This window comes from Pyricularia oryzae, chromosome 2 (assembly GCF_000002495.2).
Source record: "Pyricularia oryzae 70-15 chromosome 2, whole genome shotgun sequence".
NCBI classification, from domain to species: domain Eukaryota; kingdom Fungi; phylum Ascomycota; class Sordariomycetes; order Magnaporthales; family Pyriculariaceae; genus Pyricularia; species Pyricularia oryzae.
The window spans coordinates 7,231,698-7,252,842 of NC_017850.1; the positions used below are offsets into that span (position 1 = coordinate 7,231,698).

Genomic DNA, 21,145 nt, shown 5'->3' on the forward strand with positions numbered 1-21,145 from the left:
AGTTGACGGTTCATGGCCAAGAAGGTAAAACGCCTGTCTTCTCTGTTAAAAACGTGACTGGCAGAAACGTGGGCCTTGACCAACCAAACATGCAAGCTTTTTGGGTCGTGTGTCCAGTTAACACCGATTCATCTTGCATGGCATGGCATGGATAGAAGGCGCCCACGGAATGCTGGGGTTGCGCCAAGATCTACCAAGACCAGAGCACGGTACCTATGCAAGGGGTTTTCATTCGCCACTCACCCAGCTGCTTTCGACAAAGCTATATGACGGGTCAAATAAAATATCTCATGCACAACACCAAAAGTGTGCTCCCATGGCAGGACTGTATATTGCCGTCCGGTTGGGCCGCCCTCTTTCTTTCATCACAGCACCTTGCACATAATAGCTTAGGCGGCTCTTATCCCGCCTTGCCCGACCTGCAAGCAAGCAAGCAAGCCGCCTCATCCTCATCCATATCAGCGGGAGGGAAAGCACGGACCGTTGCGGCATTCGGTGTTGCTTCTTCCTTTCTGTCCTTTCCGTGGCTCTCTGTTCCTTTGGCCTGCCTCGGGTTGGTTTGACAGCCTGTCAGCCACTTTACATCACCCCGGTTGCCTAGTCCTTGCCCGTCCCACGGCTTCCTGCGAGCTCTTTTGGTACTGTACGTACAGTACAATCCATGGCAACCACAGAAGAGCCCACCCCCTTGTCCTTAACCTATCCCGTGAACCCTTTCCTGAGTCCATTTGCGTCTGACATAATGAACCCGGCCGATACGCCACCCAAACTGTGCTGTTCTCAGCCATAGGTGACCCATAACTACCTATGGCGCCCGCTTCCTATCACCGCAATATTGCTTCTTGTCTGCTTTGCTCCTGGTACTTTCCGACTCTTAAGTACACTCCCAAGGAGCCTGGACCTCTGAGTTCCCAAGTGACACCCTGTACTGTGGTGGAGTAGAATCAGGCACTAAAGAGCACAAATGGTTCCCCTAACAGCCACCTGTTCCCTTCTCTTCTACTTGTGGCTTGCCGCCCAAAAGGAAATCCAGGGTCTTTTGAACCACATGACTTACTTATGCTCCAAGATGTGCCCTAAAAACCACCCGAACTATTTTTTTTTTTTAGGTGCAAGTGCAAAACACGTGTAAAAAAGCATTTGGGCAAATCCCGGATACCCGGCTTTCAAACACCGAAGAAAAAGGAGGACTCGGGTGCTTTTTAAACGCCCGAACCCCGTGAGGCAGCGGTAGGAGGAACTTCCTTGGCTGGGTCGCCGGTTCGAAGGTAGCACCGCTAAAAAAGAACCCGCCAAGCAAAAGCGCTGCCGCCTCCGTGACCCCCCCTTTTTTTTATCTGCTATTTTGTACCGAAGGCTGTTTCTTTTGTAAATACCTCTTGTTGCCCTTGTAGGTATAGCCTGTAGGTATTGTTTTTGATCTTGCCGTTTTTGAATCTGACCAACCATCTTTCAACGATCCATAGCGTAGTGGCTTTTCCATATAGATCGGGAGTTCGTGTGCGTCAACGCCTTGCTGGAGCAAAAGGACCCCTAGATACTGTATTCTACCTACTTGTCTAAAACCGCAAGGCAGCAGAAAAAAAAACACGAGAAGCAAGCCAGTGACAAAAGTCTTTCGGGTCTTACAAAGCCACCCCATGACCCTTACGTCTTTTTGGTGGAAGAAACAAATAGCTCTAGAGATATGAAGATACAAAAAACAACATCACCACAAACACCTTAATACCTAGCTAGGTTTCGCAACATATTCCATCTCCGACACGTTGCAGATCTGTGCTAGGCAAGGCTAGCAGTTTAAAAAGGGCGTTAAGTAGACGTGCACAAAAACACCAAAGAAAGGCTCGTGCATGTTTGTCCTACTGTACAAGTTAGCCTCGTTCAGCGGGCCTAAAACAGGGTCCCCCGCCAAGAGAAATGGGGGAGATCAGCTACGGAGTACTTGAATAAAAAAAAATATGAAAAAAAAAGACAGTGAGGGAGAGAAAACAACCGTTCAAACAAGCTACTTTTGATCGTGACAAAATAGCTTGCAAAAAAAGGGACCTGGGGTCCCTAAAAGATGACACAGGGTTCTGGCGCCGGTGGCGGAAGTCCCTCGTGCCGGTGAACAAGTCAGCCACTAAACAGATAAAAATCAACGAGAAACGGAATGCATCCGCTTCTATCTGTTGGCGTGAAATTTGACGATCTAGACAAGCGTCGATGTGATATCTTACTTCCTAGGCCAGGTTGCAAATCTCGGCGGAAACCGAACGATCTTGACAAGCTTGAGTTTTTTTTTTCTCCCTTCATCTCCCATGCAGCTTAGCGAATAAAACAAATAACAATGAGTCGATATAGTTGTGATAGTTCCAGGCCCTGCAAATTTGCCTCCGCCTATGTCATTCACTACGCCATGCCATGGTATATCTTTGCACATATTGATAGGGGGAAGAAAATAAAACAAAATAAAAAAGATTCAAAGAACCAAACACGAGAATAGCGAGATTTCAAAATTCCACCCCGCGCAAGCCACAATCCCAAAACCCACCCGCGCTTTCGTCATGGTCCTACTTCGAAATGTAACCTTTTGGCAAACTTGATTATTTCCTGCAACACTATCCATAGATAGCCCTCACCCATATAAATGTAACAGCTGAATGGCCAAGATAGCAAGCTCAAAGACAATCATAAAAAAAAAAAAACACAAACACAAACCATACTTGTCAAAATGGATTCGAAATCGTGAGCCTAAAAGTTATAATGCGGCGAGAAACCGCTTTCTAGTGCACTTTTGCTTCTTCTCGTGTCAGGGATGAAATCTGGGCAGGTCTAGGTTAGCGGAGTCGACTAGCATCGCATGGTCAGCCTCGGTGGCACGAACAAATCTGAGGAACGAGCAACAAACAATCCCGGGGAATAAAAAATATCGTAATCAATTGGATTTAGATCTAGAGATAGGCTTTCATCATCCGGAAGGGATAACCCTGTCTTGTCTCCAAATCCCTTCAATGGAACCTCCATTGCTGCATATACATTAAGCAGAATTGCTCATTTAGTATAGGGAAAGAAAATAACCGCGGAGTTCTTATCGTATAAAAGCGAGAGAAAAAGAGAATCGAACAGAAATAGGTAAAATGGCGCCGTGCAATGCTGTGTTTGAATCCAAGGTTGGGGGGGAGTAGACCAAGAAAAGTGATGAAATAAAGTAGGTCGGTGTTAATAGAAGTGGGTAATCCCAGGGGTATATATACGTCTTTCTTTACAAGCTCGTAGAAGGGGGCATTGATATGGTGGCATATTCGGGGGGTATTAGGAAAGACCGAACAAGAGGGAGAAAAAAATAAACAAATAACAAATCCCACAGATATCCTCCTTTTCTTTTCTTTTCTATCATATCGCGTCGCGATGCTGGGTCACGAGAGTGTCCTTGTTGACACTTGACGGCGATAGGAATGTCCTGTCCGCAAAGCGCAACTCCAGATGTCTTTCCCTGAACCAAAGCAAATGCATGTAGTTGTATATATGTTGCCGTTTCGGTCTTTCGTTTGTTGGTTGTTTTGATTTGTAGTAGCGTGGGGCGCCTCAAACAACTGCTTTTTTTGTTTTTTTTTTCGTTCTTTTTTGCTGGTCAACGGTGAATGTCGACGGTGTGCTGTTTCCTCATTTGGCAGCATCCTTTCTTGCTTGCCCCCGCTCCATCTGTTTCTTGCGCTCCAGTTTTGCGTAGTGAAGGCCGCAGGCGTTACACAAGGTCCTCGCCCCGTCAGGTCCGCGCCTCCATTCAGGGGTGTCCATGCGATTGCAACTGTGGCATCGTCCGGGGGGTGCAGCACGCTAAAATTGTGAATGGGTCAGTATCTAAGTATCGTTTTACGTGATGGATAGATATCGAGTCAAGAAAGCTTACCCCTCGGCGCTTCTTAGTCTCCATGACGTTGTAGCTCTGCTTCATGCCGTCGTTATACATATTGACGTCCTCGTCTTCGCCGCCGTAGCCTCGACTTGGCCTAGGAGCTCCTTCGCGATGTAATTCGTTGCTCAAATACATCCTCTGGTTGCGCAAAGCATCTAATGCTATCATAACGTGCTCGCAGTTTGCGACCATGTCGGAAATCTCTGCATCGCTAGGCATCCTGGAAGGCACCGGCTCGTCTTGGGCAATCTGCGCGTATCTGTCGGCGAATGATAATAGAACATGTGCCGATCCACCGACCTATTTATGGAAAGAAATTAGCATTACTCCTTTTTTCGCCCATCTGGCGGTTTGCATATCCCTCCCGCAATACAAGCTTACCTTAGCAAGCGACTCTGCGAAGCTCCATGACTCGTAAGGACGCCCTGGGGGCCCATTGTACTTCAACTGGTTCCGAGCTGCGTACTCTGCTTCCTCGGGGCCCATTGGTGGTCGCTGCGTATTGTACGGAGACGTCATGGATGGTGCGGGATTTCGTGGAGATATCGGATAGGCAGAGAGCGGCAATTGGCCTGGAGGAAGAGGTGCCGACCCGCTGCTGTATGGAGGAGTGGGCGCGGACAATGGTGGTGGCATGTGCGAATGCGATGATGGCGGAGGCGGAGGAGCTTGTGGTGGGCCATGGGCAGGCGGCGGGGCGTGATGAGCATATTGACCAGCGGACTGGCTTTCCATAGCAGGTGGTGGTGGTGGCGGCCCTGGGTGGTGTCTTCTTTCTGAAATCTCAGGCAAGTTGGGCTTTGGTGGGTTTCCGCCAGCAAAGATGCTCAGCGATGGTACACCGGGGCGAGGCGGGGGGCCTCGCGAGCTATCTTGAAATGGCGGGAGAGGCTCAGGACGCGAGTAGGTAGCTGTTCTTTCGGGTTGTCTAGGCGAGGGAGGCTTCTCGCGCGTTTGAGGCTGGTCATTGTACGAGCGTGGAGGCGGCGGCGGCGGAGCTGAAGAGTGAGTTGAGAAGGGTGATGGCAAGCTGTTGGCTCCCGGCGGACCATCGCTACTCTTGCCAATTATATCCCGAATGGACGGCAGAGACTGACGGTGTGGTGTCTCATTGTCGTCAGATCTACGGGCGGAGTCGGCAGGAGAGACCATTGTAGGCGGCGGTGGCGGAGGATGCGCACTGGATGCGGAATTCGGATGTGATGTATAGGCCGAAGCGTATGGTGAGTGATGAGAGTAATGATTGCTCGGACTGATCAAAGCAGCAGTAGCCATTGTGGATGAAGTTTGCCTCAAAGGCGGCCTGTTGAGAGGTTCTCTCGAACGTTGGCTATAATAATCAGAGTGGTTGTTGCTGGCCGAAAGATGAGCACTATTTAAAGTAGAGCGTGTCAGCAACAGCCAAAGGCACAGTACTTTGTCTGGCCGTTAGTGGCTCCATCCAGGCCTCTAACTAGCCTAGTTTACTACCAGGTGATTGACGAGAGCAGAAAAAAAAGGCATATTCTGGATTCTTGACCAACCTTTGCCTGGGCACAGAATCGCCCGCTTCCATAACCGATCTCAGTATATGGGGATGTCGTTACTCCAAGCACATCTGCTGCCCTGCTTTTCAATCGCAATTGCCTGAGATACAGGTAGGTAGAGCGAGGTGCATGTACAAGCACGATCGGAGATGAAGTGCAAAACAGTCCGGCAAGTTTGTGGTCCAAGGTCCGACACCTATTCCAGGTTCAAATTGCTGATTAGATGAGATGATGGGTGGAATCGAATGTCGACAGGATGGCGGAGTAAGAATGGCGAATGAAGAAGAGGAATAAAAAAAAAATACAAAAAGAGACCAGACGAACCAAGAGCGGCCGTGCTTTGGTGAGCGGGGGGGAGGGATGGATGGATTTTGTGGAGGAGACGAGGTCGGGGGAATCGCCGCTATCTAAACCAAGGCTGGAAGAGGTAAGATGTGCGCCGAGTGTTTCCGTTGGTCGGTCAGGTATGGTACCTATGGTAGGTACAAAATGCTATGGTGCCTCGCTGTAGATAGGCAGGTACCTAGCTCCAGTTCTAGCTCTGTCTTGTCAGGGCTGACAGGCGCTAAGGTCTCCAAACTGATCTGATCGGGGGACGTTCAAGCGTCGTGTCGATTTTGATTAGGTCGATCTGATCAGACGACGGACGGCAGCGTGTGGCGGGCGGCAGGCCGACCAGCTAAGGCGTTGAAGCGGTAGAAGACGCTAATGTGAGTTGAACCACTCCCTTGCGTTTGCGTGGGCGGGTTAGGCAGCGGAAGCAGTCTAGAAGAACGGCGGGTGTGTGTGCTGAACTGCTAACTGCTGGACTGAGTGTCGAATGGTGTGCGTGCGGTCGGTGAAACAATCACAAGCTAAAGCGAGAGGGAAAAAGTTGCCACAGCAAGCAATTCCTCTGGCACAAAGTTGCTTTTTCACTTTGCTTTCCCTGCTTTCGTCTCTTTCTTCTTCTCGTCAAGATTGGTGACCGCCTTTCGTATTTAATTCTCCTCGTTGGTTTTTTTTTTTTTTTTGTGTTTATCTCGGCGACGTCTTAGACAAAACCGGTGTTGTAGATTCTGTGGGGGGTTATTTTCTTGGAGAGACAAAGCTATTTGGTACAACACCGTCGACCGGGGTTGGTTTTGATTTGGTTCCTCAGAGATGGCGCGGAAAGGTGTGGTGGTGGTGGTGGTGATGTGATGACGACCAAGGCAGCTCAGCAAGCAAGGCAGTGGAGGTAAATTTGTTGGTGTGACTGGCTGGCTGGAGCCGTGCCGTGCGATCAGCTTAAGATGACTGCATCGATCGAGGCGAGCGAAAACTTGTGGGCCAGACGGTTTTTTTTCGCAGATTCAGGTCGAGTTGAGAAATTCTGCGAGCTAATGAAAAAAAAGGCTCGAAAAATAGTAATAAAAATAAAAAGGCACCACTGGAGGGCAGCACAGCTTAGGTGGAATGAATAAAAAGGTTGGTAGATGTACAGCAAAGTGCAACAAAGAGCAAGCGGTCCAATCTCCCTTGCAGAACAACCGCCCAAGCTAAAGTGCAAACGACCCTTGTTTCTCGTGAACTGCTGTTGGTCGGTACCTCGTTCCGGGGCTGTGCAGAAAATGGACGACAGCCAGGGAAAACGCCAAACTAAACTTCGAAAAAGTAAAGCGAAGCACGCCTCACGGCGAGCTAGACAAGTTCCGGTTGGGGTTTGTTATTTATTAGGCGTGGTGAAAGAAGCCGAACAGGCAAACAAAACAAAAATGAGGAGTGGTAGAAACCGCAAAAGGGTGGGCGAGGTGATGGTAGAAAAGGGCAATGCAATGACAGCAGCAGCAATATTAAAAGATTAAAACGAATAAAAAAAAGGGCCCTTGGAACTGAGATGATGGAGGTGACCCAAAAACGCAACAACCCCGGTCAGACAGACTACGACAGAACGATGAGCAGAAGGTGCCCAGTTCGACTCGAGCTCGATATTGTCCGGGGACAAGGGGCATCGGGGCGAGGAGGGGTGAGCCCAGATGAAGGTGTTCGGGCGGGCAGGCAAAGCAATTGACGGCAGGGAGGAGATGACGACCAGGAAGGCAAGGAAAAGAAGGGGCGTGGGTGGACACTCAACTGTGGAGAGCTCTTGGTAGTGTATCTCTTTTGCGACAATCCTTGATCCTTGTACAGTGCGGCCAGATCCTCGTGCACACAGATGCAGCCGGTGTCGATGCGATGGGGTGTGGTGTGGTGAGGTGGGCCTGGTGGAGCATGTTAGATTCTACGTGGGCTTGGGTGGCTATTCCCAGTACGTACTTTTAGGTGGTGGGGTCGGGACTGGATGGCAGCTCTCACCTGCCTGAGATATATACGTCGAGGTGGAGCCAGCCCCAAGCAGGGAACTGGGGACAGGGGAGGAGAAGCGTAGTACAGGTGGAGAGGAACGGGGGGAGATGCTTACTGCGACTGGATGGGATCTCGTCGACGTTACGCTGCACTGGAGTCTTGAGCGAGGTTACTCTACCAGCCAGTGCGTCTTATAGGTAGCTGGTAGGTGAGAAAGGTATGGGCCGAGAGCCAATCCACAAAAGTCCTGCACAATTTCTTTTTCCTATTCTATTTGTTTTGTGCCGACCCTTCGCCTAACACAACCGCAACGGCGTTGCATCCACCCGCCATAGTAATACCCCTTGTTCCGGGACATTAAGAAAATACTCTGGAATTCGTTAGAATACTAATACCCAGAGGTCTGTTCGGTCCAAGAAGAAGAAGAAGAAGAAGACGAAGAGGAAGTAAATAAAGGACAGACCCCCATCACCAAATAGCTACTGGTGGATCAGCGGGCGGCTGAGCTTGTGAAAGGAGGAGGCACTCATAACGGGAGCACGAGTCACAAAGATGGCCCGCAAAGCCGCGCGCGATCTATCAGTGGACCAGTTAGGCTCGGCTGCAGCACAGATCTGTTAAGATACACGAGACCAGGCAGGGCAAGATGTCAGGACCCAATCGGTGTTTGCTGGAGGAAACAGAGTGACTGCATTGATTGTACACCAACCATATCTCCGATGTGACAAAGGGTCAAGCAGGCCTAGGTACGTTGATACAGATTTGATATCTTTTTTTTTATCACGAATACCTGTAACTTGGGATGGATTTTACCCACATTCAGGTAAGTCCTCAGTTGAAATGATGAATTGCAAAGCAAGCTTGGCAAATAGCCGGCACTTTATGTCATCCATTCATTGTAGCAGTGCCTTTTCATCCGTTTGATCTCTTGTGTCAAATGAGCCGTCTTGTCGTCACAGCTAGGCTGACAGAGGAAAATGAAAGGCATTCGTTCATGTTTTGCAGAATTGCATGGTTTGATCTGGTGACATTCAACGGCTTCTTCCAGAGAAACAGCAACGAATCAAAGATAAAAATAAACCAAAACGACAGTAACCGTTTGTTCGTTTTGGTCCACCCTAAGCTCCGAAAGCGATTGGCTTCTCACCGGCTGTTGTGCCCCGTCCAAAGACGGCTGACATGTTCCCTTTCGTCACGCAGGTCAGTCCTTGGCGTGCATAGACCTTTGGGGGCGTGGCTTGAGGTGGTAATAACCCCCACCCGCACGAGATGTGGGTGTGGCTCATCGCTCACGGATCTCTATCTTGTTTCGATAAGGTATTTCATGTGCTTGCCGGTTCGAGTTTGGCGTGACGAAGAAGTGGACCGGCACATCAGTCCCTCCGGGCACCAGCCAGTTAGATAGATAGGTTTTGTACCCTTGCTATTTGTTTGATTGATCTCCTCCCAGATTCGAATCCCCGCCCAAGCGACCCAATAGCTACATAGAGAAGGGGGTCGGCGATGATGTTGTAGTCTTGCGATCCATCCTTTGCTGGGTAAGGATCGGCTTTCGCAGAACTTGTTTCTGGCAGTAAGTAATTAGAGTCTTCCAAACCACTTACTGTACGCTAACCCAAAAAGTAGCAATGGAATATTGGACAGAGCATTCCTGTCGCCTGTCAAGTAGGTAGCTTGGGAGGTATATTTTGCCTGCCGACTGACTGACTGCATTTAATCATTAGTTAGTTACATAACGCCATAACCTATACACCCAAAGGAGCACCTTGTTTTTTTTTTTTTTTTTTTTTTTTTTCGTTCAAAGTGTGGCGGGGAACACCAAGAAGCAAAAATTGGTTATCCGTGCACAATGTGATCAATGTGATATCTGACAAAACGCAACCCAAAAAAAGCCCTCACCACACAACATCAGATGCTAGGGGCAAGTGTCAACGGCGGCGTACGATAAACTAGGAATTTATGCCGTTGTCAAATGTGCAGGCGTCAAAGCTTCGTGGCGGCACGCATCCAACTCATTACAGCAAATTAGAAGGGGCAACGTCAATGTCGGACTGGCGAAATGGGGTCTGTTGGATTAATATCTGCAGCTCAATGCTAAAAATTAATACAAGGTTGCCAACGGCACACATCCAACCGTTCCTGTGATTTCGATCCGTCCGGGGAATGCTAAAACCTAACATCCGTGCCTCAACCAACGACCACCAAAAGGATGTTGTTGGTTCAGTTACAAGTCACATTAACATACCAATAACATCTACTAGGCCTTGCCTTGCAGCTTGGTACCCAGCAACATTCAAACAAGTCTGCATGTTTCTCCTGATCATCCCAAGTCATGGACAGGCGGAAACGCCGTCAAATTGGAACGAACATGGACAAGCGCAAAACAACAGGTGACCAACCGTTCGGATGGGATCCCCAGTAAAAAGGCGCACAGCTCGTCGTCGCTTTATCACTTATGGTGGGCAAGCAGACCCACCAAAAGCAGTCGGTTGTGCTGTTTACTATTTAAGTGCAGCAGATCTCCCTCCTAGTCGGTAATCTCAGACTTTCTCTGGCGTGGCAGACGACCGAGTCGTGTGTCTGGCCTAGACTCCACACTTGCCGACAGGGCTCGCTGCAGCCCACTCTTGATGCGAGATGGCAAGATGAAAGAGTGGTAGGGCTTCTGAGTACTGTACGGTAGAAAGGAAGAGGGTCCGAAAGCGGTTCCAAAACATCTCCGAATCGTAAAAATATAAGACAGTTAACTACTGAGGCGCTAGGTCCAGGCAAGTACCTATTACTGAAGAAGAAAAAATAACCAGAGGTCAGGTTAGCAACACACAAGTCAACAATCTCGTTTACTTGTCATGCTGCAGTCCGTATCCGATCTATATTTCCGACGTTGGAAAATAACTGGGTCTGGGTGGGCGGGGGTTCTTGTCCGTTGCTACCCATCTCTGCTACTGACTTGTAACCTCGCAGGGGCTTGGGATCGCTTCCAATGTGTTTCGCCCAGACCATCGTTGCCTAAAGAACGATTAACATGTTTATAGTTTCTGCTCCCGCTTCATCGCGCATTATCTCTCCCTGTTTTAAGAAACTCAGTTGCAAGCAGCTACCAGGGCAGGCTGTGAGATGCGAGAAGGAATATTACCTGTCTAGTTCTAGCCCTGTTTTTCTATGTGTAGATCGAGAACCTCGCTTGCGCGGATGACATTCCCGCCCACATTTGCCATGCAATTATTTACCTCATTTGCACAATGAATACCACCACATAAACCACTGCAACCTCCCGACCCCCGCTCTGTACGGTACAGTTGCAGTATTGTCGGCAGTCGCTCATCGACCCTCTCTGTGCCGTGTTTCGTCTCGATTTAGTTTGCTTGCTGGCACTAATGCCCTGGAAAACTGCGTAACATACCCCTCTGGCTACTTTCCCCCGGCACGCGCGCTGCTTGCTCGTCTGGGCAATTTTGTCGCCAGAGCGGGAGGTCATGCACCCTTCAACTCAGTCCCGCCCCGAGATCCTATACCCCCGTTGATCCTCATCAGCAACACTTTATCGTAAAATTCTGATCGATAGACGACATCGGGGTCCCGCTTATACAGAAAGAGTAAACTGGATTTGGTTTTGGGGACAAACAAATGGAAAACAAAAGCTACGACGTACATGCCACAAGAAGAGACGAAAAACTCTGGTCTACATCTCACTCCCCCTCCCCCTACGCCTTTTGCAACACACATGGATAACCCCCGGGGAAAGGAAAAAAATCAAATCAAGTAGAAGGTCACAGCTGACGTACCATGTGGCATTCATTGTCAGGAACCTTTTGACCTTGCTGTCGAGCATTCAGCCGTTTGAAATAACCTCACCTCGGTCTGTGGGAAACCACGTGGCAGGGCAGCCCTTGAATCGAGAGCGGTAGGTTCTTCCAATAAAACAAGCAAAAAAAAAAATACAGTACAAAACGTGCCACCACGAGGCGGTTACCTCGTTCGTCCTGGCGCATAAGTCATCGTGGGCTCCCGGTGACTGGGGTTCCCTACATCAGCCCCATGCCGCCGTGATGGAGCTTCCTCAGATCTCGCCGGGCCAGCCGCAGTTCGGGGTCAAGGTTTAAGATCGATCTGACCAATCTTGATGGCGAGGTTCTAGGTTTGGCCGCCACAGAGATTTGCTGCCTGTGAGAAAACAAAGCAAGTGTCATGCCGGCGGAGAAGTACAAAAATGAACTGATTGTACAAAGTACATGTGCAGCAAAACGAAACCGGGGACTTCCCCGACGATTTCATTGCCAGTTTGACACGTCCTCAAATCCAGATCTCCGTACTATCCAGTAGAAAGACAGATGCACTGCGTCGTACTTTGTGGGTATTGCAACGTGAATACCACCTCGCGTTTGTGACGAGGTAACTGTTGCGTTATCTGCTTTGCACGTTGGCGAAGTGATCTGTTGTTTTATTTGTTCAGATTTTCATTTTCATTCTTGCTTTCTTGACTTTTTGAACCCCCAAAAGGGAAACATCTGCGAGGCAGTCCGAGAGCCTATTTGCCGTTCTCTAGTAATTATCTTCTGTTGTACAAGTCGCATCTAGGACTTACTAATGCCCGTCCACCTCTTCACCGATGCAACACGGGCAAGCTTGGACAACGAGACACAGCCGGTTTGCGAAATGGAATGGTGGGGACCTTGTGCTTCGTCCATCAGCTGCATGCGCTATCTGTTGACCGCCAAGAGAGTTGCTATAAAAATCACGAGTGAAAATTAGGCTCCGGCGAAACACCAAAAGCCCTTCCGAGACCGCATCGCCGAAGGACAAGATCACGGCACACAAAGGCATTTGGGAGGCAAAAAGCCCATGCTTCTCTTGGCTTTTATTTTATTTTTTTTATTTTTCTATTTTTTATATCCTCCATTTTCTCCCCTGGCAGTCACCTTCTTTATGCTTTCAGCTTATGTTTCATGAGAATGTTTACCGTGACAGTGAAGGTAGTACCTGGCATTTGGGTCATTCATGCCTACTGTATAACACGCAGCCCTTGGATTATAATAACGCATGACATTTTTTGTTTAGTTTAGGGGTTTAATTTTGCGAGCTAAATATCATAGCATACCAGTGACAGACGGCTGAGACTCCAGACGTTGGTGCAAGGCTTTTGGGGCAAGGAGATCTGGTGCCTGATCGGCCGATATTAGCGGGCATATCGCATCGACAGCCTAGCACGATCCGTCCAGCCACGCCGCCTTTTCCGCCCAATTGATCGTAGATTTACTAGCCTTGGGGCACATAAAGACGAACCCTGATTGTCAGCTCACTAGCGCTCATATTGTTTAATCTGGCAAATCTCGTCTGAAAAAAATCAATCACAAATATTTTTGTCAGCTTGCAATTTTTTTTATTTCTCAAGCGTATTTCCAGTCGCAAACCAACAGAAATGACAGAAAACGAGTCCACATCAATACGTGGACAAATTTTTGCTGCAGCCGCGACTGGTGCCCATGGAGCCCGAAGCCGTATTGGTATGCCAGGGGGTTTCTGTGGGGAACAGCTCCTCCAACCCCCCTTGAGTGGTGAGTGGTCTTCACCGCCGCATGCAGGCAGGCACGATGAACGATGAACGATGAACAAATCAACAAAGCGGGGTTCGACCGCCACCTTTCGCGCTAGGAAGAGAGCATCCGAGTGCCGCTCGAGTGGGCCAAGGCGCACAAGGGTGTCAGTCAACTATTTTTCTTGTGATTAATCGGTGATCTCTCGTATGAGCTTCGAGAAACGTGGTGGGACGGTGTCAGGTCAGGGACTTTCTTGCACTGTATTTTCTCGATCAACCTCCACTTATCCAATAAGAGAGACCACCCAAGCCCACCCACCATCTACCCGAAGACAATCGCCGTAATCAATCTGAAGCTATCCGAGATGCGATGCGCAATAAGCTGTTTGCTTGTTGCCACACTTCCCCGCCGTTTTTCGCTTGGTCTTTCTTTTGATCTGGGCCGTTAGCAAAACTGACAATTGGTGTATTATCTTGAATTATCACTAATCTGCAAGTCAAGTCGTTTTGCCTGCTAACCAACGGCATGCGCCGATCATAGCACGGCTGGTCCGGAAGGAATTGATGATCATTGCCTCCCGACGGAACGCTGCTACGCCGTCCACCCCTTTCGGTACATGGGCCGAACGAACGAAGTGCAAGACCCATCGACTGTCAATAAGAAGCCCCTTGTCCACTTCTTTGGTAAAATGTGGGGGAAGAACAGACGCTATCCCCTTAATCGCCTCCCCAATTTTCTTTCATAATTCGAACCTGGGACCGAAATCACATTGTTATGCACGACTGACTTGTGGTGCTTTCATAGGGCCCCAGTGAGTGCACGCACACAGATTTCAATGGAGCCGTTCGCTAATTAGTGCCCTGAAACCTCCCTTACTCCAGCAGCTGTTACCGGTAGTCTAGAGAGACCGTTGAGATTGAAACCAAAAGTCTCAGACCGCCCAACAAGCCGCGGGCTCTCACCAAACCACAATTTGCACTCAGACCGGTTTTCGTGCAGGATATACGAAATTGATGATCAAGACCGGTGCAACAGCCGTATTATCTGGTTGCTTCTTCTCGGTGCTGCGATTGCATCACCGACGCAATGTATTTATCCATCTGCAGCGTGATAGTTACCTACTTGACCGAGACGTGCCACCAGCCAACTCTCATTGCAAGAAGCAAAAGAACCAGGTCGACTTGCAACCCTTCGGAACTGTCATGAGCTGTCAAGCCGTGGATCATTGGCTTAGCCCTCCTGCACCTTGGTAGGTGATTGCTGGTTTCTCGCTTCTAATGCCCTTGCGCGGACTTGATGGGCAGCAGGACTGTCCTCGATGTTGCATCGGACCAGACCCTGACTGTACCTGTCAAATTGACGAACCATCTTCGCAACAATCGAGGAACCTGCTTGCTGCATCGACAGGGTAGGGTGTCAGTATACTACTGTACAAGAGAATAGGCCAGATCAGTTGAATCGTCAGCCTAGGCGGGTGCCTTCCCCTTCCAAAAGCCAGCTTTCCAGGTCCAATCAAGACGGAGCTGTATCTGGACCAGATACGGACCATGCTCGGCCAAAAGTCAAATTCTGGTGCACGCACGCCCCTCTTTCTTTGATCAATTTGACTGATCACTTCCTTTACCGGGGAAGGGTTTCCCGTGTGTCCGCTGGAGCTGGGCAGAATAACACTCGTCTAGTAAGCCTGCTTGACATAGTGCATCTTCCCCGCCCGGATCTAAATTGATTGCTGCTTTTTTACCGGAGATTTCGACATCTTGACAGTTTTGACAGGTCCTCAGGAGGGGGGGGCTGCACTCGCCGCGCAGATGCAGCCGCCCCTCGTATTGCCTAGATGATATTGTAACAAAAAGGGAAGTCCGCAGATGTGACTGGTGACGATGCCCCCCCTTCTATGTGGCTAGCTTTGTGCGTGTGTGTGGCGTGTGCCGCGGGCTTGCATAAGACCAAGCTCGTCATTGAGGAACAGGAAACCGCAGGCTTGCTTCTTTGGCTAAGAGCTTACACCGACTTGAACACCCCTGGCTCATATTCTCACTATGCGTACTCGGCCGTTTTCTCGGGTCGATACATCGAGATTCCAGCGGAAATCAGGCAGCACGACTTCAACGAGACTTTGAGTTGTTGCAGAAAGCAGTGAAAGAGAAAGATCATTCGTTCACCCAGTTGAATCCGTGGAACGGGTCTTTGCCGTGCCGCCTCCTGCACGGCGGCGAGATCGTGCAAGCCGTTACAACGAGAATCCCCAGCGAACTATAGATCGCTATCTTCGGGTGTGGCACAGCCGAAGAGTTGGCCGAGTATTAGCCCTCGACCAGCAGGTTCCGTTTGTGGTTCTGGAACTGATCTATCAGGTTAGTTTGCCCGTCTTGCCTTGTACCAAAGGGGTCTTTTCGGTGCTGCATCCAGACCCAACCACCGCCCCGCCCACGAGTGATCGATCCGGATTTTCTCCTGCAGGCTAGTGCGAGATTAGGCAGGTCAACACTCACCTGTAGGTCTCGCCCTGTCACTTCGCACTCGGTACCCGATTGTCTGGCCCCTTGACCACTGTTTTGTTGTCGGTCAACATTCACATTGCACCCCAACCAGACCACATCACCGATTGATAAGACGATAGCTTCGTGGGACTTTTGCTTTGATCGCATGTGATGATCATTGTACGCTTTCTTGATCGTCATGAAGTCCACTTAGAACAAGGACAGTTTTGCCAATAGCACCGACTGTTATGCCCACCGGTGTTCAGTGGGCACTGTTGATCACTCGGAGATTTCCTGGACCCCCTGATGAGAACGTATCTTTCATCCACTCAGACTTTTGCCCATGCGGGTACGCCCGTTGACAGTTCTACCTCGGCTGAACAAGTTTCCTTCTACTGAACATGCCTCGCCTCACACATCGATCCGGTCTAGTGACGAGGAAGGTCGAGAAAGGGGCAAAACTTCCGCTCGAATCCTTGGAAGATATCGCATCTGCAATACTGCCGTCATAGCTGCCGACAGCAAGGCAAATACGCGCTATCGCAAGGGTAGGCATGGGAACCAGGAGCGCAAGTGTCCTCCTGGTTCTGCATCTCCAGTCTGCACCTAGACATGTACTATTTTGGATACAAACTTCGTATTTTCTCTGTATTTTTAAACTTCTCGTCTAACAAACCAGTTTTTGACTTTGTTGAAGGTGGAGACGCTACCTCGAGGCGAGCTGTCAGATATGTAGACCCTGGCCACACACTTACAGTAGTACGGTTTGTCCTGCAGCACCATCGTCGACAGCGATAGTGATTCGTGTCCCGCGTGTGACCCCCCCATCATGTTCTTGGTTGGGGTCTCAAAGGAACGATGGCCTTTGAGTCCGCTGGGAACCCGAGTAATTTGGTCTGGGGCAGGCATTGCGTTCTTTCCTCAACAAGTTGAGCCTGGCGTTCCAAATTTCGAACAGAACGGTACCAGATTCCAGACATCGTTCACTTGTTCATTTTCGCCCTCTCTCTCTCTCTCCTATTTCACCTTCCTATCCTCTGTTCACTGTATCTTGACTAGCCCTGGTAGCCAGGGGGAGGGAGACTGCCACCCGTCCACCCAGATCCCGCATCGCCATTGTCAAGTTGCAGAGGGGGTGTGGTGTGGCTTCCGGTACTATAGCCCTCATCGCCATAATCACTGTGTTGCGCCCGGCAAAGATTTAGAGCCCCTGTACTGTACACACAGCGAGCCGGTGATGGTTTCCGTTTCGGTCGGGTCTTTGGGCTAGTGGGAAACAAAATCTCAGGGGAGGCCCAGTAAGTGTGGATCGCGTCTTTGCCCGTCTGGCAGGTTGCCCGTGTCTCTAGGCTCGAGGAGGGGTTTCTTTCCCTTTTTTGTTCTTTTACTTTTCTCTTCCATCTGTCCTCTTCTCTCCCCTGTTCACACTACATGTACTTTCTTGATTTTTTCCAGCAATCATGCATCTCTGGTTAAGACTCGAGCTACAAGAAGAGTATTGGTGGGTATGATACTTTTGACACTTGAGATTGTATTTACCACTTTGAGAAACGGGCTTTGGTCCTTGTCCAAAAGTCCTACACTAGAGAGAGGAGGGAAAATCAAAAACAGCAACAACAGCAAGGAAGAAAAAAACAGCACCCAGTGGATGGGCCAGTCGTACGAGACGGCTACCCTGCTCAGCGAGCTTGTTCAAGTCATGTCCAATAGGACTATGGAGAACTGTGCGCGTGCGCCTACAGGGTAGGCCGCAAGCGAGATTCTAGGTGTCGATCTGGGGTGGCACACCATTTTGCACTGGTCACCGTTTCCTTGGCTTGTTCGAGCCGATGTTAACAATTTACCCTTGTTGGTGGTTGTTGGTTGGTCCACCCTGGCTAGATCAAAGAGCAGGGGACTGAGAAAAATGTGTGGTTCACGTCAGATGTCACGAGCGGGTCCGTTCTCGTTGGCGTGGTTTGTGTTTGAGGGTTTTTTTTTGTTTATTGGATTTGACAGAAAGCAGGGGATTGACTTTTCTATTTCGCTTCTAGCGCGTTGTCTTCAGGTTCAGACTATTAAGCGAGAAGATTGGGCCGACCGAAGGCCGGATGGTCATGAAGACACGTGAGAGACAGCTTGACTGGTCAGCGCCTTGAATCGTTACATCCCTTATTCGTCAACCTCACCCTTGCACTTTTTTTTTTGCCTTTTTTCTCTTTTGGTTCTCGAAGGAAAAACTGGAGATGGGCCACCACGGAGGCCCGAACTCGGCTCCTGTCCATTCGGGACATGGCCGGGCCGGCTGTGGCGCAATCATTCCCACCCGGAAAGCAGCTACTTTGGTGGGGAGTTGGCAGGCATTGCGCAAGTCTTCAGGGGGCTCAGTCTAAGGCATGAAGTTGAACGGAGAAAAAAGCAAAGACTCCGAGATCCGGTGTGTCGATCACGGAGGTCCTGCGCCACGGTTCTGTGAGTGGTAAAGACTTGTTTAACGTTCCCGGACTGAAGTGAACTTTGGATTTGTGATGTGATGTGATGTGTCCTAACTCTTCGTGGTTCACGTAAGAGGATATCTACCTACCAAGCTGCCTAGGTAACCAAGAAGATAGATGTGGTATCGCCGCTTGGACAGAAGGACGTTAATGCTCTCAGACCTCCAAGTTGGGGGGAGGTCGTGTCCGCGGCTCGGTGTATACAGAACTAGAGCGACTTTTTTGAAACTTGGATCTATTCTAGAACTAGAAGCTGTTGCCTTTCGAAGCCTCTTTCAGGCAACGTATTGCGCAGAGCCAGTTCTTCGAATGTCTGTGCGACCCAATCACAATCGCCACAGAGGGCCTATAGTTGTGGTTTGGGTAGATATTCGAGGTGGTATACTATAGCCCGCGCCCCTCTACTCCACAATCTCGGTGAGAGCCATCTGCTGGGGTGATGCCTGTTTTTTTTTTTTTTTTTTTTTTTTTTTTCTCTCGGAGGGGTGCTTAGCATTGTGGTATGGTATTTCTGCAGCGTCGGGACACTACCAAAAATAATAACAAACAGCTTCGCAAACTCACACAAGAATACAACCACTGAAGGCAAGTTTCTTCGCCAGTGGGTTGGGTGATCAGACCTACTGTAAACCCTTTTTTTTTCCCCTTCTTCTTACCGGTTCCCTAGCCTCTGTTTCCCACCTCCCGCTTCCCGCTCGCTTCCAGCTCCACTGCCCTTTTTTTATCCTAAGCGGTCACAGCGACAACAAAAAAGGAAACACCACTGAGACAATGGCGCACAAAGCAGGAAGGATGGAGCTCGGGAGAACAATAGGCGATGGAACAAGATAAGGAAGGTTGTAGATATGATCCACGCCTCTCTTAACGCATCGTCGCTTACGGGTTAGGCAGGCGAAGGGATTTATTTGGTCGGCAATCTGCGAAAGCGTTGCCCCGAGCGGTATAAGCCTCTTGAACTGACACGGAGAAAAATCACGCGTTCCATCGCCCTTTTTTCCTCCTCTCGGCCCTTGAATCTGACCGGTTCGGGCGAAGAAAGGTTGCTGGGGCGGATACTCCGGCCTTGGTCTCCGAAATGGGGTTAGGTATCTTTGACGCTTTTTCTTTTTTTTGATCTTCCTTATTTGCGATGTCGCAGCCACTTGCTATTGTTTCCTATGCCAGCTCGCATATAGCCCTGAGACGTGTCATGGGCGGCCTGTGGGGGCCGCGGTCTAATAAGGTTGATGGGCATTGACGGGTGGGGGTTGCCTCTTTTTTTTTTTCTTTTTTTTTCGTTGGAGGCCGCAGTTTTAAGTTCTATATGTCGGCGCCACCGATCTGTTATCACGGTTTCGATATCATATATTATATCGCAAAGGGATCACGGAGATGACGGGGGTCCATGGGACGACCGTGACCTTTCCCAAGCCTCAATAGGCGTCTTTTTGGGTGCACAGGTGGACTCTTTCATCTGTTCTTTTTGGGAGGCACTTGTTTCAATACAAATGGGGGTGGGTAAACAAACCAATGACTCTCTTTCTCTCTTTTCGCTGTTGTCATTATTGCTGGCATTGCTCTCTCCCAATGTGACCGTGGGGACGCGTCACGGCCACAACATCTGGTTTAGGTAAGTTGGGAACTCGGGAACCCTCATCGGTGTAGCCAAGTCTGCTGCCAACTGCAACATTGCCAACCGTCCAGCCATATACCGGGTGGGGGTGAAATTCCCACACGTACCAAGCTCGCCGCTATTCTGGCCATGGGAGGGAGGGAGAGGGAAAAAAAGGGGGCAGAGGTTCACGATGGGGGTACGGTCAAAGAGAAGCTAACGAGCACGCCTCTCTTTTATTTTCTAAATTATTTTTGTCCTTTCTTTGGTTGTATACCGAAGCGGGCCACCGAGCAGCGGAGACTTTGAGTAGGCCCGGTGTGTGTCAGGTTTTTTTCTTCTCGCTGAACCATGGGCCGGACACTTTTAGACTTCTTGTCTTTCATATCCCACTATCCTTTTTTTGACGATGATAATCAACTAAAGAAGGAATGCGACTGGCTCGTCAAAAAGAAAACCCGCACTGGTAGAGAGAATATTTATTTGTTATTTTGACGCCCTTGAACATTCCCATCGTCTAGATCTGCCTCGCGAGGAGTTCCGGCTCGATCCAGGGGAAGCATCGACAAAAAAAAGTTTTCATCGGGCAGCATCGGAGATTGTAGGCACAGCTTTGCTTGGCTAACAAGTGGAAGGGCCGTGTTTGCTCCGTGCAACCGTTCGACGACAGGACAGACAAAGGAGGCGGTGGAAAGTTGCTCCGTGTCGTGCTTTGTCAGTGCTCGTGGACGTGAGTCTCTGGTATCTTGACAAAGTTTTCCTCCCTAGTTTTGCCCGATGTAATGTGAGCTCCACAGACCATTCACAGCTCATTATAGGGCGTGTTTCGAGCAAGATGCTCGAGTTGAGGACGTGAAGACTGTATCAAGTGAATAGGGGTGTATGCTATACAGATGGACTTGTGCTGTCAGACCACCTTGGCGTAGTAGCTTGCTCTAGGATGCTTTGTTTGTTTATCAAGACCCTAGCCAGGGGTATCGTAACGGAGGGCAATCGTAACAATTGCTAACAGAATCGGCAACTTAGTGGCAAGTGTGAATGTGAATGAGTCGAAAAGAAACCGGAATTATTGATAGTCAACGTTATGTGTCCCAGTACCTTGAGCTACTAGGGTAGAGCTTTGCTCTGTACTCGACCTTTAGTTGTTCAGTTCTGAGTCCATAGTCCTCGAAATGTCTCCCCTATTACCGAGCATCCGAGGCTGATAATTCTCACAACCACCCAAGCTAGCCAAGGATGTTCTGAGTCTGTATATCCGAGACAAGCACTGAATCAGGGGAAACATGTATGGAATGATGAGCAGTGGTCATAAACAGATGGTGCTTTCTTCCA

General features: G+C 49.5%; 5 protein-coding genes across 5 annotated transcripts; 1 reads left to right on the top strand and 4 right to left on the bottom strand.

Moving 5' to 3' along the window:
- Positions 1-2,893: 2,893 nt before the first annotated feature.
- Positions 2,894-7,409, bottom strand: MGG_07319 (uncharacterized protein). Its single transcript, XM_003715503.1, has 4 exons — positions 5,422-7,409; positions 4,280-5,270; positions 3,893-4,198; positions 2,894-3,819 (listed from the first exon to the last, which is right to left on the bottom strand). Exons 1-4 carry the CDS (start codon positions 5,451-5,453, stop codon positions 3,646-3,648), a joined length of 1,503 nt encoding a protein of 500 aa, XP_003715551.1. The 5' UTR covers positions 5,454-7,409; the 3' UTR covers positions 2,894-3,645.
- Positions 7,017-8,263, top strand: MGG_12400 (uncharacterized protein; the record flags this gene model as incomplete). Its single annotated transcript, XM_003715504.1, has 4 exons — positions 7,017-7,106; positions 7,576-7,693; positions 7,750-7,915; positions 8,133-8,263. 4 exons carry the CDS (start codon positions 7,017-7,019, stop codon positions 8,179-8,181), a joined length of 423 nt encoding a protein of 140 aa, XP_003715552.1. The 3' UTR covers positions 8,182-8,263.
- A 3,821-nt stretch (positions 8,264-12,084) lies between these two features.
- Positions 12,085-12,428, bottom strand: MGG_15904 (uncharacterized protein; the record flags this gene model as incomplete). Its single annotated transcript, XM_003715505.1, has 2 exons — positions 12,085-12,259; positions 12,317-12,428. The coding sequence occupies 2 exons, from the start codon at positions 12,426-12,428 to the stop codon at positions 12,195-12,197; spliced, it is 177 nt and encodes a 58-aa protein (XP_003715553.1). The 3' UTR covers positions 12,085-12,194.
- A 2,998-nt stretch (positions 12,429-15,426) lies between these two features.
- On the bottom strand, positions 15,427-17,417 carry MGG_07320 (uncharacterized protein; the record flags this gene model as incomplete). Its single annotated transcript, XM_003715506.1, has 4 exons — positions 16,504-17,417; positions 16,120-16,285; positions 15,761-15,810; positions 15,427-15,470 (listed from the first exon to the last, which is right to left on the bottom strand). Exons 1-4 carry the CDS (start codon positions 16,655-16,657, stop codon positions 15,427-15,429), a joined length of 414 nt encoding a protein of 137 aa, XP_003715554.1. The 5' UTR covers positions 16,658-17,417.
- Positions 17,418-18,623: 1,206 nt separating this feature from the next.
- Positions 18,624-19,965, bottom strand: MGG_15905 (uncharacterized protein; the record flags this gene model as incomplete). Its single annotated transcript, XM_003715507.1, has 5 exons — positions 18,624-18,665; positions 18,879-18,937; positions 19,103-19,290; positions 19,623-19,675; positions 19,942-19,965. The coding sequence occupies 5 exons, from the start codon at positions 19,963-19,965 to the stop codon at positions 18,624-18,626; spliced, it is 366 nt and encodes a 121-aa protein (XP_003715555.1).
- Positions 19,966-21,145: the final 1,180 nt, after the last annotated feature.

Bases quoted from the DNA above. Each gene is read 5' to 3' on its own strand.
- MGG_07319 (XM_003715503.1), bottom strand. From the start codon at position 5,453: ATGGAAGCGGGCGATTCTGTGCCCAGGCAAAG. The intron at 5,271-5,421 runs GTTGGTCAAGAA...TACTTTAAATAG, and splicing joins GATTCTGTGCCCAGGCAAAG to TGCTCATCTTTCGGCCAGCA. The intron at 4,199-4,279 runs GTAAGCTTGTAT...TTCCATAAATAG, and splicing joins TCGCAGAGTCGCTTGCTAAG to GTCGGTGGATCGGCACATGT.